The 18,588-nt window shown below is 35.8% G+C and overlaps 1 protein-coding gene across 4 annotated transcripts in view; it reads left to right on the forward strand.

The window, feature by feature from the left end:
- The window catches only part of MYO16 (myosin XVI), a 360,224-nt gene that overhangs the window by 149,110 nt on the left and 192,526 nt on the right, over positions 1-18,588 (forward strand). For all 4 annotated transcript variants that reach the window (XM_027639720.1, XM_027639708.1, XM_027639698.1 and 1 more), the window contains exons 5-7: positions 1,896-2,004; positions 12,815-12,939; positions 16,698-16,823. In XM_027639720.1, the coding sequence (XP_027495521.1) occupies positions 1,896-2,004; positions 12,815-12,939; positions 16,698-16,823 (360 nt within the window). The remainder of the gene's footprint in view (positions 1-1,895; positions 2,005-12,814; positions 12,940-16,697; positions 16,824-18,588) is intronic.

The raw sequence follows: 18,588 nt of genomic DNA on the forward strand, positions 1-18,588 counted from the left end.
TGCCAGAAAGAATAGATACCTACAAGATTTTGTGGGGTTTTTATTATCTGCAAATCAATTAGATATGAAATTGTGTTTCTTCCATAATTCTACCGTCACCAGCAAACTCTCATGGATCAGTGAATAGAAAACAAAACAAACAAAAATCATACTTCCTACTAGTGAAACAAGTGCAATAAGTAGTTAAAACATCCTTCAAAGATCCTGTGATCTTCAAATCCACCACTTATTTGCTTTTTTTTATCATTTTTTGATTTTATCTGGCAAGACAGGAAAATAGAAATTTATTTGCATAGCACTATAATGAATGTAAGATTTTACACTTGCAAGTCTCCTTTCATTCCTTTTCACTAAACATGAGAGTCAAATCCTCTCATCTAATCTCGTTTAGCAATTCAGAAGATATATATATAATTTCAGTTTGCTATCTAGGCTTCCCTTACAGTCAACAAGAGAAAACTAGAAGAATGTAGTGTGTTTTGTAGCAGGATAGATTATTTTGCTGCATAGAATATGGTCTAGTAGGATATCTGAGGTGTTTGAAACAGCTGAGTCGTTTTTGATGCCTCTCTGTCACCTTGTCACTATGATGCAAACTCAGGAAATCATCTCAGACGATACCTTAAATTTGATGACATAAGGCCTACATGAATTTGCTAATGTTTCATGTCATATTTCACTCTGAACCAGGAGCTCAAAGTGTAGGAGTCAGGAGCCCGTTCCGAGGGTTTTTTTGATACAATACTTGCAGAGAAAGCTCCTGAAAGAAGCAGTCATACATTCTATTAATAGTTTCATATTACAGTTGACCACTGCTGCTGTGATTTTAAGAGAGACTGTCCTTGGTACTTCTCATCCATATTAGCTAAATTCGTTATCATACAAGCTGTTAAGAAAAGTTATTAAATTTACCTGAGGTCAATCCTATTTCATAATTCCTTGCAGTTAAAAGCAATAGAGAGGACACTTTAATTAATATTATGACCTCTTGAGGAAGATAAACGATATTTAACTGGTCTTGTAACTTCTAATGATGTAACACTAGTAAACTTTTATGTCCACCAGACATTTCTGAATTTTCAAGTATGAGAGCTTTCTTATTTAAAAAAAAAAGGTAAAAAGATTCCCCTTCATAGAGCAAATTCCTATGTTAACAATATTTAATATAGAAAATACAAGTTTTCTTATCATGCTGGTGATTTCTTTTCAAGCTTTTCATTAATCTCTTCCTCCCACCCACCCCATCCCTCAATGGTTCCTCTTAGTTGTCTGTCCTTTATACTGAATTTTGAATTAAACTTAAAGAAATTTCAGCTTGAAATTTCAGCTGAAATCATCAAGCTCACTTTCATTGTCTCCAGTTAGTGACAAATGGCAATTTTATTTGGCAATGGATGGTTCTCTTTGAGGTTGGATTGATGGATGAGGCCATAAGAGGTCAGGCCAGCTGACGAGGTTGCCCATACCAGCTGTCTACCCATCCCTACTGCAGGGGTGTCTATGCTGCTTGTCAGTCAGGTTTTGATCCGCTGCTGGTTACTGTGTAGTGCTTTTGGCTGTAATCTGGGACAGTTTATTTAAAAATACTGCTGCAAATGGTGGTGGTTCCAAAACTCACTGATGAGCAGCTCAGACATCTGTGTAGCAAAGGCAGACTGGACAGCTAGTGTGGCAACAGTGTCAGCTGTCTCAAACAAAGCCAGCTTTCTGACATTCAAGAGCCCTTTATTTTGTCTTTGCCTTTTTGTATGTTTGGTTTTGTTTAAGGTTATAATCAGCCTGCTGTCTAAGATCCCCAGCTTTGAAGTGGTTTTGAATGGGAATGTGTAAGAACCCCAGTTGTGTTTTGAGATTTCAATACAAAATCCTAAAATGCTTTTAATTCTTGTCTGTAGGCTGGAGCAAATGTGCTTCTGCAAGATGTTAATGGAAATATTGCACTTGATTATGCTGTAGAAGGGACTGAATCTAGCAGCATCCTTCTGATGTACTTGGAAGAAAATGGTAAGTCAGCTCTTCGGCTTTTGGAATGTCATAAAAATGATAAGGAATTATATTGATTTAATGTGAGTCACACCAAAGCAAATTGAACTATATGACTTTGGAGATGAAGGGCAGGAAGATGATTTGGAGTCACAAAAGTTTTCAGTGTGTTTAGATTGGAAAAACTAACAAAGGTTAGTGGCAGTTGCCATTGTCAAATCTGCTTTTGTCCTTTCATATGGAGATACTATAATGTAAATTTAGTGCAGAAAAAACTGCAACAATGCAGAAGCTTTTAAAACAATTAATTTAACAATTCGAGGACCAGGTTTCACATTTATATTTCATTTCACATGTGAGTTATTTATGTCTCAGAGTATATTTTTTAAGTGACTGCTAAATAAATAAATCTCTGCCAACTGTTTGAATAGAAATGCATATGATGCTTTATCACTTATTAAAAAATATCAGTATTGGTTTTGGTGGTTTTTTTAATTATGAAAATACTGTAGGTAGATTTCTATTACGAATTATGCTTAATATGTTATAGATGACAGGACCTGTGTTGAAAAAATGGGTTTGTTGCTCATCGGTTCAAAACTTAGATAAGAGTTCTGAAGTGAGATTTCTAGCATTGTTTTGACTATAATAGGTTGTCTTAACATTGTATGTGGCTCATCTTAACTCTGAGGAAAAGGCATTAGGCAGAAATAATGAACTGTAATGTAAAAATGTGTGATTTCAACATCACCTCCCTGTAAGAAATCTTTTTCAGCATAAACTAAGTTAAATTATATTCTGTTAATGAACACTTAAAATAGAAGTTAACTTACACTGTCAAGGAAATCACACTCATTATCAGGTTCTATACTGTTAGTCCATAGCACATCTAGTGTATTGCGTAGGTCTGTTTTATAATTTTTCTTCCTCTGTGCTTGGCAATGTCTTTGCAGCTCAGGAACTCTGGTTTCGGATTTTCCTAATGGCAAGACAGCTATTAACTTTATTGCTTTGAAAAATGCAGATATTTGGAGTTGTAATGCTCTGAATACTTGGGCTCGTGGTATTTAATATGTAGCATGCAACAAGCCTGTAGCATACAAGAGGTAGTCTGCTTACTTGCAATTATTAATGCAGATCTATCAGAAAATGTTTCCTCTTATCTTGGTTTGTCTCTCTTTTTGTTTGTTTGCAAAATAAAATAGATTTGGGAAAAAAAGAAAAAAAAGATTGGCTAGTTTCTTGGCAAAGTGTTTACACTGAAGGAACTTGCATGGAACAGTGGCTTTTTTTGATTCTTAAGGTATCACTGATACCTTTTTTCCAGTAGATAGGAGAGACACTGTTCATCAGTAAACAATGATTCTGTGAATGTAGGAACTTTCCAAATTAAAAAACTTAAACATTATGAAGGTGAGATCTACCTCTACTAACTACTAGCTAAGCCCAAGGTAATCATCAGACCAGCAGGCACTCAGAAGCCTAGTGAGCATATGAGATTTAGGATTTTATTTGGGTTGATTTATCTAAATCAGGTGTCTGGTAGTCACTCTACCAAACACTTCTTAAAGCAAAACAGATAATTTGAAGGTAGGTATCTGTAAGGGGTCATCTGAACTTCATGCTTCTTTCCAAGTGCTATAAAAGGAGCCCAGAACACCTAACTGAGACATAGAAGTCTGCTACGTAGGATGATTTTTATGATATTTAAATTTACAAGTCTGTATTTAGGTGCCTTTAACTTTGGTGTCTAAATTCCTATCACCATTAGTGGAGTGCTGGGAAATGTTCTGCCTCTGGAGGGTGGAGGGGTTATTCGTTTGACCAGCCACAAGGAAAACATTGGTAAAAGCTGTTGAATTTGTTCTGTGCCAAGATGTTATTGGTTTTGCGTGTTGCTGGTGTTCTTGTTTTGCTATGGAAAGAAAGTCATGGCATTTAAGGACTTCGATATCTGCCAAGGCAAGGCCACCTGAGAGTAGACCAGGTTGGATTGGAGATTCTGCTGTCTATCTGGGCTCCCATTCCAGTGCTAATCCATCTTCATGTAATTTCTTTTCATTTTACTTTCAGTTGGAATTTTCTTTGTTGCCACTTACACCTCTAGCTTCTTATCCTTTCATTGTTTACTTCCAGGAAGTGTCTTCCTCCAGAGGTGAAATGAAAAGGTGATTTTTCATTATTTTTCCTGTTTTATTCTGAACCTGGTTGATTATTGGAATCATCAAGAAAGTCCACCTGGCACATTCCATAACCTTTATTTTAACAAATAACATCTTTATGTTTTGCGGCAAAGCTTTTGATTTATTAATGACATGTAAAAAATATTGAACTTCAAAGGACTGTTAGTGTGTTCTCTCTTTTAGAGGCAGAATGTTCTACTGCAAAAATGTGTCAGTGAAACTCTGATCATAGCATATAATCCTTATATTCCCTCCTTTTCCATTAGACTGTTTTAAATACTTAATACTTCGAAGAATGCAACATTTTTTTTACTTCCTTTCTTGCTATTTAGTTGTATAGTGAATTGCATGACTCAGCTATAAACTACAAATGATTGGCAGTATATGACAGTTCTGTATTTACCAAGTCACAGGAGGTGACACATTCACCGTAATTCATTTCCAAAAAAGAGGTGTTCTCTTTTGTCTTCCAAGATCTCAGGCTCCAGCTTTCAGGAGTAACTGTGCATTCGAAGAACATCAGCCATGTTATTTAATCTGAGAAAAGACTATTTGTGAATTAATGTCTTTCTTGAGTGTTGTATAGTGAGAGTTTATGTAGTAGCTGATTCTTACAAAAGCAAAAGAAATTCATCTGTTGTGATTTTATTTTTCTAAGAATGACTGTGTGTAAATAACATATCTACCCAAAGGTATAGATGATGTTTCTTTTTTCTACTGTGACACATAACAAAAAATGGGCATTACTTTTCTACAAAATATTCTTTTTGTGTTTAACAATTCACTTTCTGTGGGGTAAATTAATTTAGAATAGGTGGTTAAAGCTTATTGACCCTTCATGGTAATAGAGATTTCATGCACTTCAGCAAAATCTATTTTGGTATTCTGAAGTGTATGAATAATGGATCAGAATATTAAAGGAATCATATCCAGGTGTCTCAGAAAACTGTGCATAGAGCCAAAATCATGTGCAAGTCCTATCTATTTAGGTAGTTTTGTATGGTTTAAATCAGTTAAAATATTGTGCAGATTTTACAAAAATAGACCATGGTTTATTAAATTCTTACTGGCAAATGGATTAAACTTTATTCTTCAGCTGCAAAATAGAAGGAATAAATTTATTTTTCTGCCTTGAAGCAGTACGTAGAGTAAAAAAAAAAAGAAGCTAAGTGTTAGTACAGAATCCTACACTGAAGACAGTGTTTAACATTAGCCAGAAATAGCCAACTTGTAAATTACTAAAATAAGGAGAATTTCCCTGAAGCTAACAGTTAACTAACAACATAAGGGAAATGACATGTGTAGGAAAAGCTGATTCAGAAAATTAGTGGGCAAAGGACTAAGGAAAAATTTATTGTAAAACTGACATTATATATTAAGCTAACATGTTATAGGAAGACCCACCAAAAATTAATTTTTTATTTAAAATGTACAGTAACTTCAAATTATTCATAAAATCCGGTGGGATTGCACTAAAAGCCAAACTCCTATTTAGCTGTTCACTCATTCCCTTCCTGAGAAGGTCAGGGGGAGAAAATAGGATGAGAAAGCTTGTGGTTTGAGATAAAGACAGTAAGATTACTTACCAGTTACTGTCACATGCAAAACAGACTCAACTTGGTGAAAATTGTCAATTAGAATAGGTTCAGGTAGTAAGAAACAGCTGGAGTCAGTACATGGCAGTCATGGAAGTCTTCTTCACACTTTTCCTCTGCTCTAGTGTGGGTTTTTCACAGGTATGCAGTTCCTTCAGGAATATCTGTCTGCTTTGCCATGGGTCACATGTGGCTGACCGGCTCAGCTGTGTCCTGCAGTGGGCCTGCTAGAGCTGACTAGAACTGTCTGTGGTCCTCACCGGACAGCCCCTGGCTCTTCCACAGAAGCCATCCCAACAGCCCCACAACTGCCAACACCTGGAAGATACACTTTTTGTGAGAATAAGATCAAAATGAAAATCCCAGTTATGTGTATTTTTCATCAGTTTTGTTTGCTATTAATTAAAAAAAAAATGTTCAGAATATGTACACCAAAATGTTTTAACATTGAGGTTGCACTACAGAATCTAGTAATCCAACAAGGGGAAAAAAAAATAATATAGTTTCTTCAGAGAAGTCAAGAAAAGCAGTTGATATAAATCAAAATAGTTTCAGAAAAATAGTGCTCTAGATTTTAATATTTAAAACTATTTCACAGACGTTAAGGAAATATCGCTAATACACTGCAGTAAGAACTGACTAAAATGCTAACACATACGGATTGTTAGCACTAAAGATCAGCAAGCTTCAGCTAAAACCAAATCCCCTGATATATTTGATATTTTAGAACCATATGCACCATGATCTTGATTTATGCTTACAAATTTTCTTTTAACAATATTGATGTGGTAGGTTGCAGTAGTTTCTGTTTGTGGACAGAAAAACACGCAATTAAAACCAAACAGCCTCAGGGTGGTTCAAAGTATTTTCACTTTGATTCTTGTTGATCGGGAACCACCTACTGATAAGATTATCACACACAAAGAAATCTATTTGCTGTATTAATTGGTAGGTGTTGGTGTTGCCAGTGAGAACAGGGAACCAAATGAGATGATTCAGTAGGTCCCTTCAAGTCCAAAAAATGAAGCCCACAGCTGACACGTCATAGTTGTAGTAGAAAATGTCATAGTTGACATCTTCCTTTGGCCTTTATGTTTTCTAATATAAGCATGAATAAGCTACCTTAGTTTTTTTTTCTAGTTCTTGGGGAACTGACTTTGAAGTCTTAGATTCCTCTTAATATTTTTGTGCTTCCAGCATGTTACCCATATGTTTCTATCAAAGGGAAAACCTTTAAATCTACCATGCAGACTTTTGGCACTGGAATTAACATTTGAAGTTATAGCTAGTAGTTTATGATCTACTGACTGATGCTAGAAGGAAAACAGGCATCTCCTTGACTAATAGGCTTTGCAAAGGTTTGAAAGAAGATTGTGCAGAACATCAGAAGCTGGGGATGCCCTTTTAATATCCTTTCAACCAACTTATCAAGGAATAATCTAATTCTGTTACCATAAGAAATGTATAATCATTTTTTTATAGAATTCCTGAAATTATAACCTTTATCAAGTTGGAAAAAAATGTCAGTGCTTGCAGTGCACCACAGACCCTGCGATGTGTCCCCCAGCCTTTCTCCCTGGCACTTGGCTGCCTGTGCTCAAAACCAGCTGTGATGTGGTACAGCCATTTAACCTGGGAACCACTGGCTGAGAAAAGAGCTAAGTTGTGAGGCAGAGCTGGGAGAAGTATTGTCATGATCTTTCACCCATCCTTTGTCTCTGAAGCCATGTTTAGGCTCAGGTTCTTGCTTGAGGTAGTCCAGTGTCCAGCCATGGTAGTCCAGTGCCCTTGCTGACCCCAACCCTGAACCACTGACTTGACTCCTTGCTTCAACTGATTTATCTGGATTTGTTGTTAGAGGCTTTTCAGACATTCACAGGAATGCTATTGACCTTGATTCCCATCACCAGACCTTCTCAATTTTCTTGTTTGCGTAGAGGGACTGTGCCCTGGTCAGCACGGACATTGCCCTGACTGCCCTGTATTCACCCTCAGCTCCTGCCTCCGTGGTATGTGTTGATTAGCCTGTTTTTACTGCTCTTTCACAAAAAAAATTAACCATAACACATAAAGACCTTGCAGAGAAATCCAGAAGAAGATCTCATTTCAGACATGATACGTATCACAAGTAAGCAGAGACAGTGATGTACTTGTTTTGCTTCTTTGTTCTTGTATTCATATTCAAAATAAAATAATAAATATGCAATACATATCCAAAAATGAATACTTTAATATTAAGCCTTGAGATTGTGCCAGTCTATTAAACTAAATTACACAAAATATTTTTGTTTTCATAAATGTTAAGAAGAGACATAGTTCATTTAACTAATTTTAGCTGAAAGGGTCATCAGTATCCTCATTATAGAAGAGAGAGGAAAAAAAGCATGTTTCACAAGGATGGGAGAATTGTCACTCTGATATCTACTTGAGGAGGAGGTGGGAATTTCGTTTCTGATAGCATTTTCAGACTAGAAGGAAATAAACTTTATCAGTCCAGAAAGCCAGCTGTATCCTGGGCTGCATCAAAAGCAGCATGGCCAGCAGGTCAAGGGAGGTGATTCTGCCCTTCTGCTCCGCTGTGGTAAGACCTCACTTGCAATGGTACATCCGGCTCTGGGGTCCCCAGCACAGGAAGGACATCGACCTGCTGGTGGCAAGCGCAGAGGAGGCCACTAAGATGATTTAAGGGATGGAGCACCTCTCCTGCAAGGAAAGCCTGAGAGAATTATGTTTGTTCAGCCTACAAAAAGGTTTTGGGGTGACCTAATTGTGGCCTTCCAGTACCTGAAGGGAACCTACAAGAAAGATGGAGAGAGACAAGAGCACGTAGGGACAGGAAGAAGGACAGTGGTTTTAACTGAAAGAGAGTAGGTTTAGATTAGATATTAGGAAGAAATTCTTTACAGGGTGATGAGTCACTGGAACAGGTTGCCCAGAGAAGCTGTGGGTACCTCATCCCTGGGAATGTTCAAGACCAGGATGGGGCTCTGAGCAACTTGATCTAGTGAAAGGTGTCTCTCTCCCTGGTAGGGTGGTTGTAAGTAGGTGACCTTCAAGATCCCTTCTCACCTGAGACAGTCTATGAAACTAAACATCCTTCGCTGAGCGTATGTAATGATGTGTATAATGATATCTTTAAAGGCAAACAGGTAAAACCCTCCAGCAACAATTAGTTGATGCTTCTGCGGTGAATTAGAGCTATAGACCTCAATAGTTTTGCAAACATACATTCTTTTCCAGAATCTGAAAATACTGGCTTCCCTTCTTGCATAATAAATGTTGCTGACTTGTATCTGTTCATATGCTGACCTTAGAAAATCAGATTCACATAAATGTCAAGCAACATGCACAAGAGTTATTGAACAATGTAATCTAACAAAAATAATGCTGTTTACAAAGTTATCTACTAAGCAACTAGAAAAGTCTTTCTAAAACTTTAGGCAAATAAAGCTGGATAAAGTAACAGCTATATCTGAATATTTTAATGAATGAAGATTACTATTTCAAGAACCGTACCATTACTTTTTTTTCTTATTGTTTTTTTGTGAACATGTCTATCCTATTCTATGCTGCACAAGAGGAAAATACAAATTCTAAACCATGGTATCCCCCAAATTACGGAAGAGTACAGAGAGGCTCATCACACTTGGGGTGAAAAGAGCCTTACTGTATCTACAGCTCTGTGCAGGAAAGGCAGATATGGACAGGGTGACAAAAGACTGAAGTACGGGGGAGAGATTGACTTCTCAAAGCTGTTTTAAGTTTTTAATGTGTATTTGTGTTTGCAAGACAAGATGCCGTTGACCTCTCCTAAAGACTGTTATAAGCCCACTGGGGAATGGCATGCAAGTCACAACAGGAGTGGCTGCTGAGTGTGTGTGCAGTGGGTATTTCCCACAGAGTGCTTCAGTGTTTTGCTTTGTACTGGTCCCAGGAACAGGTGTTCCCCTTGCAGATGGAGAGACTTCTTTGTACGGGACATTTATGAGAAAAATATTTTTAATAGCAATCCTCAGTTCTGTGTGCCATGTATTTCTTTATCACTGTAACTTTTTAAAAGTTACTTTTTGATTATTTATCTGAGGTTTTATATTGTTTTGGGTTGTCACTTCTATAATCATATGCCAGAGAGGGTGAGACAGCCAAAGTACATGAAATGGCTTTGTCAGGTGTTTCTCTTAAACAGTGAGAAGTAATTTATTTTGTAGCTTTTAGGTTATGCTCCTGCCTGTCATCAGCACTGATACTTATCACCAAATGTGTGCCCTGCAGGGTCACTACAGTTTTAAGTGTTCCATCTCCATCTTATCTCCTGCAGAATTGGTAAGCGTGTAGCTCTTCTGATTTTACAGGGTGTTTGGAGTGTATTTTCCTTCCTATGCCTTTTTTTTTTTAACTTTCCATTTTTTTAAAATGTGAATCTGTTCCCATAGTTCATGCCAATTTGTTTTTCTTCCTCTGTTCATGCTGGCTGTCATCCCATTTCAACTGAATATCTAAACCACATTTCCCCTTTGAAAAGCAATGGGAAGGTCATTCTTTGGTTCAGCAGAAAGAGTTAGTTACTTTATGAGTAGCATTTTGTTGTTCCATCTAAACTCCTGAAAAGTATCACTCCCTGGGGAGGGAGGGTGGACTCTCCAGAATTACAGACTTGATTAAGGGAAAGCACTTAGTGACAAGGTCTCCTTGTTTGAACCTCAGAGAATAATACATGTGCATGCTTGATAAATGTACTTCTCAGCTTCCCACCAGAGAAGTCTTTGCTGAAGCCTAAACTGGTATTTCTAATTTGTGGATTGTGAACTTAGTTTTTGGTTTTGAGTGTTTGAAGTATTCTCAGACAAAAGAAGTAGTGCATTAATTTCCACCCATTGCCTCTATCCTTGAAAAACAAAACCTATTGTAATTGTTTACCAGACATATCAAGAGAAAGAAAAAATTGACATAAGTTCTGTCAGCAGTATTTAAGAATGGATACCCTCTTTGGGTATAAAATGCTACATATATTTTTTAACTTTAATCTTTCTTACCTGACAACATTAGAAAAAGCTTTATCATAATGAGTGAAGTTTCATTTTGGCTGTCTGTCAATAGTGTATGTTTAAAATGTTAAGTTAGCACTGCAAATGATAACTGATTTGGGGTGTATATTGACCTTCATGCCACATGATGTTTTGGAAATATAAACTTAGGTATTTGAGAGAGTTCTACCACTGGGACAAGAATGTTTAACCATGAGTTTACTGTTGCAAGAATCAGGAAATAGGCAGAAACAGAAAGAAAAAAGAGATTTAATTGGTGCCATGTGGCATCAGTAATCTGTAAATGTCATCAGGTAGTTTAAAATCATTATTCTGAAATATGATGAAGGCATAAAAGCTTTAGTTCTGATTAAATAAATACATTGATTGTTAGAAGACACTGAGAACATGCTATGAAATTCACGTGTTCTAGTGTAGCAACTGTCAGGCAATAGGATGTCAGAACATTCTGCTTTGGGGTGGTTGTCTAATTTAATCTATCAGTATCATTCATATATATGTGTGTGTGTGTGTGTGTGTGTGTGTGTTTGTCTAAATTACATTTATGTGAAAGATCATGGGGTTAATCCAGATACAGAAAACGTAATTTTCTCCGTCTTATGTTTAGATTTGTGTTTTACATTTGCTGTTATTTAGTATCATTTAGGTGAAAGGTGTGATTAAGAGAATAAGTGAATGTAGCTAGTAAGACTGCTTACACTGAACATTTCACTTCAGAGCTAAAACTCTTACAAGTGTTGCAGGCAGCAGAACATAAAGCAGTGTGTACAGTAGCATGTAAGAAAATTGTTGGGATTCTTTGATGAACTACATATGGTACGCCCATTTATACAAGTTCCAGGGTGGATTAAAACTAAGAAACTTAAAATACGATTTTATCCTGAAAAATGTGTCTATTGTTTTAGTAATGTAAAGAACTTCAAGAACTGTTTAAGATAAAATATGAAGTTAAATACATATTAATTAAATAAACTTCTGGTTTGTCACTTTTCAGCTCACTGACATATGTGGAAGAGAACAAAGAAATCGTTTATTCAAATGTTGTGGGTGTTTTGTTATGTCATGGCCAGGGCAGAGAGGAAGAATTTTTATACTCAAATTACATTTTCTATAAATGGGTTTAATTGATCATGTGGAGCTAGAAGCAGAAGAATGAAGCCCTGAATTTTGGTTAGATATTCCAATAAAACTACAGCCAGTTGCTAATTTAACCATTTAGCATTTTTGTTGTATCCTGTTTCTAATTTTAAACCTCTTCAGACTGGAGACCATATTTTCTTTTGGTTATAGACTGCCTTGCTTATCTTCTTTTTAATACTGTTCTTTGACAACTGTTTCTTTCAGTAGCAATGCTGACATAAGCAATTTCATAACCTTAATTCCTTTCATTCCCTCTCATTTGTTCCTGCCTCCACACCACATTTGCTTTTGGTTTATGGGGCCTTGCAATGGTCTAGACTCAGCTGGAGAACTAATCCCAGTTAAAAATAACCCAGGCATATTAAAAAGTGTTGAGTTTTACTGTCATTTGCTTCACTTCACAATCTCTTAAGCAGTTGAGCCGACAGATTTGAGGGACTGGTCTGGGTACTGTGATGTATACACAGGGCTGAAAGAATGCAGCCAAAAATAATTTTAATTAAATAAGTACCAAACACTTGAGTGGCTTCTTGAGATTGTTTAATTTTTTTTCCATTTACAGCTTTTCACAGTCCCAGTGGGTTTAATGATATTGCAACTGCTTTACCTACCACTGCTCTTGCAGGCACTGGGCGATCAAGGCAGTTTGTTTCATATTACTGACTGACTTTAAATCGTCCATGTACTGACTGATAAAGATATTAGTAAACTTTTTGGTAAATGTACGTAAGTAAACATGTTCTATAAGTATACACTGAAGTCTAATTAAATGGTGATTGAACTTTTACAAACATAGAACACAAAACCATATATCTGTTCTTTATTGATGAATGAAAGAGCAGAAAGTTTTATCCTTTTCTTTTTCCAGGTGTAGAGCTGAATTCATTGCGCCAAATGAAGATACAGAGACCTATGACAATGCTTACAGATGTCCAACAGCTTATATCAAGTGGAGGAAGTGTGAATCAAAAGAATGATGAGGGAGTTACCCTGGTGAGTGGGAATATGTAATCTTCACATATTGAATATACATGTATTGCAACTATTCTGGTGAGAATGTTTGCAAGGTAATTCTTTTAAGAAGCAAAATGAACCAAGATTTTGGTTCTCATCTGGCCTTTTGAAAATACATGTATGTCAATTCCATGCATAGTATAGATTTTAAAATAGGCTAGTGCAGCTTTTTAATGACAACTTTCTTGTTCCTAGCCACATATGCAACATAAAAATTAATAACAAAAACTGTAGTTTAATGCTGCAGCAGATACTTGTGGTCTCTAATATTCTGTGTGAGAGAGGAGCTGAAACATAACTCAGTGATTCCTATTTTGGGTCATATCTTCTGGCTCAGCCAGGCTAAAACACTGTTTCATGAAGCTATCCCATATTGATTCAGTGTAATGAAACATCCATGATATAAGTGGATAAGCACTCCTGCTCCCAAGTTTGCATGTTATTTGTAGTCACTGAGTTTCATTATGTAGTTTGTTTGCTAATAGATCTTCCATTCCTTTGTTTTGTCTGTGGAATGTGCTCTTCACATATAAAATCTTCAACACCATTATCAATCAATAAATGGTAAATCAGCAACATTAATATATTTAATAACTTTTAAAAAATACTTTGTGTTTTTCTGCAAATACTGTACTAAAATAATTAGAACTCTAATAATTTTTAGCATTACTATTATTTCTGCATTTGAACGAATTACATTGTGTGATACTGAATTAATATACTGAATCATTAGTATTTAAGTCCATATTTAATACCTATAGAGTGTTTAAGATATAACCAAACAAGTGAACAGCCTCAAATCTGGGACTGTTGAATCCAGCCACTGACTGTGTCTAGAAACAGAATTCTGTGACTTTTTGGGGTGGCTACCCCAAGGCAGTTACCTGTATTTAAATACAGGAGGGAAGCAGGGAAGAGATGGGAAGAAACAGAACAAGTTTTAATTTAATTCATAAAAGTATTAATTTAACTTTCACTTTTCTGATACATTTAAGCTAAGCTGCTAAAACTCATTGCTATTATAATTAACTTTTATTACTTCTTTAGTCTGATTTGGCTTAGTTAACTGAGTTATGAACTTAGGTTAAATCTTACTGTATAAAACCTTTTCTGTAGCTAGCTGGAACAGTTAAAATGTGTGTCTGAAATGTGTTTAACAGTATTACAAATACTGGGAGAAAAACACTGTGAATAGTTTGGTTTTTGTTGTTTGTTTAGTGAAACATTGACAAAGGGGATATTTTTTCCATGAACAGTTTTTATGCTGAACTGTGATTTTTTTTCAAGAAGTAGTTACAAAGTAGATAATTCTGCTTTTGTTTGAGATTTCTATTATGTGAAATCTTTATTTGACAAACTGGTGGGAAATCCAGAATTTGTGAAACTGCTCTCTCTCTGTTCATGGGTGCGGAGTCAGCCAATCTGTGATAGTTGTATGTGTATCAAAGGGTTCTGGGAATAGTGTTTTGTTGCTCTACATCTCTCTGTACAAAGAAGACAAATATCTCAGTTGTAAGTCTCAAATCAGATTTGTTTTCTCTTGACAGAATATAAGCCTAAATCCATGTGTAAGTTAGTAAGTTTAATCAAGCAAAGTATTGTCGTAAATATATAAATACACACATTCTCATAGATTCATAGCACCTATCTATGTGCACATGCAATACAGACACAGAATGACATTTGTTAAAATTAATTTTTCTATTAAATTCTGCTGCAATAGTTTTTCTTTGAAAGATTTCAGTCATAAAATATTTCCTTTGTCCTCTGAGCTTTTAAACTGCTTTAAAATAGCACTTGTCAAATTGATGCCTGAATAGAAAATGTAATTTCTCCTGTTAAAACACACTCCTCTCCAATGCTATGTCAAATTATAGGAAAATTTTGAGGATTTTTTACATTGGAAATCAGAGCATTGATAGCATGCAGAAGTAGTGTTCTTCCCCAGAGTAGGGGTATTCTGCCCCCTTGCCAGGGAAGATTTTGGGTGAGTTGTACTGTGTTTCATCCCTCTGCATTAAGCATGTTCATAGTGAAAACTTTATCCATACTCTGCATGTGCAGATGAAGCAGAAATAGTAGGTAAGGCAAATGATATCCTGGACTCTGATTTTGATGTCTCCTATGCTTATAGTGACTTTGGAACTACACAGTTGCAGTAACAGGTTTTTTCAAGACAGTTTTCTTGCCATTACCCATCCATTTCAATCATCAGAAGTATAATATCTTCAGCTAACAATACTTCAAGAAGGAAAAGTCATGTAGTTGTGCTGTGTGATTTGTGGATATAGGTTACCACCTATAATCTCAGTTCTCAATTTCTGCCATCTTCCTATACCCTATCCTTACTGACCATTCAGTACTGAGTCCTTCTGATGGGGGATGAGCAATTATATTGCGCCAGATTCCAAATTCAAATGTCGTCCCCTTTACTCCCAGAAGTGCAGGGAATGTTTGAAATGATAACAGAGAATCACAAGAAAGTAACCTAGATCAGTCTCATCATACAAAGTACGTGCCTCAGCAGTTATTCATCACATATAGGAAGCAATTTCCAACAAAACTGCAAATCAAAATTTTTCCCTGATGTAGGATTCTTTATTGCATTTTCCTCTTTTACTTGATTATTACCAGAGAAAATAATTTCTGTTGCCCTACTATTTGTCTTTCCCTATTTCTTTTCTCTTCACAAGACCTGCTTGGTATTATATTACTTTTATATGTATCTTACATACTTGCTATTTGTATTAATTAAATAAAAAATAAAATGTCTGTCTTTTTGTATTAAAAAAGAATCTTGTTCTATAAACAACACTGATAGTGGAATTGATTGCTGATATAAATGCCAAACACATATAGAACCTTAAATAACAATACACTGCAAAAAATAATGTCCAGTGTCTCAGATCAACCATTAACAAAGATGTTTTTGAATTTCTCTTTTCCATTTCTAACCACTGCAGTGTTCTGTACCTTATCACTCATACTGTATTTGCTACTTGGAGTGACAAGCCATGAGCAAACGCAGCTACCTTTGAAGTTGTCCCTGCTTTAGCAGCAAGTTGTGCTACTTGACCTCCTGAGTTTCCTGCTGAACTGAATTTCTCTCAGTCTGTTACTGTGTTTTCCACCCTCCTTCTGTTCCACTTTGAAATGAAGTTTACAGATACAGAAAATCAACTAAAATTATTTAAACAATTACCAATTTAAATGATTAAGGAAGAAATGCAACTATGGGAAATAAAATCTCTGTGGTTCAAAACTGAGAAAGTGTTTTCTGTGACTAATTTTGTGCTGCAGTGTCAATGTACCTGGTTTGATTATGTGTTAATGAATTCATTTTGGAGTAAAGTAGTGTCAGCTTACATCTGGGATATTTGAACTGCCACTAAAGGTCTAGGCTCTGAGAGCTCATGTTCTGTTGAAATGTATGGTTCTTCCTGGGCTCATGAAGTTTTTGACTGTGTTTGAAAGGATTTTTGCTTGAAACTGTATGAAAAGTGGCCGTCAGACTAAATTGTTTAGTAGTTCTCAATAAGCTAATATTCACATTTTTTTGGTGGATCTTGTTTGTAATGCTAAAAAAGATTCCACAATGGTTTTTTAGTCTGTAGTTATCACATGTATATTTTGTATTTGCTGTTATAATGATTTAGTCAAGATGTGTAATAACACACCATGGATTTTTCTGAGTTCTTTAAACTATTAACATGCAACATTTAACTTTTATATTGCAGCTGCATGTGGCCTGTGCTAATGGATACAAGAATGTTGCATCTCTGATACTGGATCATGGGGCTGATCTCAATGTAGTGGATAATCAGTACTGGACACCCCTACATTTAGCTGCAAAGTACGGACAGGTAAAGCATGATTTTTTTCACTTGTGTTTCTTTTCTTTATGGTAGTCTTCTGTACCAATAACAAATACTTTGAAGTCAGAGTGGCTATTCTGATTTTAATGTGCAAAACTTTCACATTTGTGTAGTTTAGATGACATCTCAAAGAACAGAGATCATTGAAGATTTATCATTGAGGATAAACGTTGTAAAACTGTCAACCGATACAGCTCGTTAAAATCAATGTACCATCAACATCAGTTTGTCTCCAGTAAAAATTAAATTTACACTGACATTTGAGAGGAAGACAAAATAAACACTTTTGTCTGTTATTATCTTGTAGTCTGATGTCAAAGTTTATTTTTACCTAGCTTTTTTGCTGTGTGTATTTCTGTGAATGGATATCCAGGATTCACTTAGCAGTCAGATTCAAAGTTTTCCACTCACTGAGTTGTGGAAGGGTGCATGTGGTTTGAGATTTGGAAGCCATGACATGATTTGTGTCTCTTAATATCCTACCTTTTCACTTTTCCTTCATCCTCACTTTTCCTAGATATGCTCAGTGAGCCTTTGTATAGTCTGACCACTCTAGGAGAGCTCTCCACAACTCTCACTGACCCACCTCACGGCTCACAAATGACTACTTAACTGTAGGTACTTTCCAAAACCCTCTGTGATGCATCTTAGCTCAGACTTCAGAAAATAAATAATAAACTTTATATCAAAAAGATAGTAAAAATTTAGTAAAAATAATAGTAAAAATAAATGTCTTTGAGACTAATTAGTTCTACTTGGATACAGATTTCTCATATTGAGATACCCTGTATCTGCTCTTTTACAGAGTGTGAAAACTTAACATATGTTCATAATAGATTAAGTCATTGGTTTATATATGTATGGCCTGCAGTGTATCTTCCCTAATTTCTGGTAGTGTAAATTTACAGAGAAAAATTTTCCAAAAAAATATACTGAACCAAAATTTTGTTAGCAAGTGAGGTGTCAGTGGTATGTTGCATGTACTGTAGATTTAGTTTTCTCATCCCATCTTGTCCTATGCTTTTCTGTAATTCTGCTACAGTTCTACTACTCTCATTGATCCTTCTGGATCCTCATGTGGTACTACAGTATGCACTCACTCTGCCTGTGTTCAGAGTTCAGTAGGGCAAGAAAATTCTTATTCAGAAGTAAGGTAATAGCAGTGATACAGTCTTGAGTGGGGCTACTATTTCTTATTTTCTTCATGGTTTACAAGTTCAGGCTTTATACTCCACTATTATAGTTATGCTATGGCTGTACGTTTCTTCTAGTGTGAGATCTAAACCCTCCTTTTATTGAAAAGGACTTGAACAAATTGACTTGAATGGTCTGGAAAAGAACTTGTCTTTGCTTATATATGTGTAACACATATGTTTCCAAACTAACCCTGGACGACTTGAAATACTTTTTTTGTTGTGAAGTTAGATATTCTTCTTTTTGAAACAGATCTGTGCATATAAAGTTTGTAATTGAAAGTGGCTAATGGAAAAAAAATGTTTCTTTCTTTTTGAAGGGTTCTGAGGTGTCAGATTGCTCTTTTGTGAAGTGATCCTTTTTACTGGCACTTTTGTTGAACTCTATCTCCCTTTATGTCCCACATGATGATTGTGTTACTCCTAATGGTGAAACTCTTTACTGTTTCAGGAGTTTTCAGTGAGAAGTCAGGGACCAATTGTGCTAGTCTCTGTACAAGCACTATGGGTATGCACAGAGAAAGACAAATGAAATAACATTGCACTCTTCCTTACTGAAA

Source organism: Corapipo altera, unplaced genomic scaffold (assembly GCF_003945725.1).
Source record: "Corapipo altera isolate COAL_440 unplaced genomic scaffold, ASM394572v1 0, whole genome shotgun sequence".
NCBI classification, from domain to species: domain Eukaryota; kingdom Metazoa; phylum Chordata; class Aves; order Passeriformes; family Pipridae; genus Corapipo; species Corapipo altera.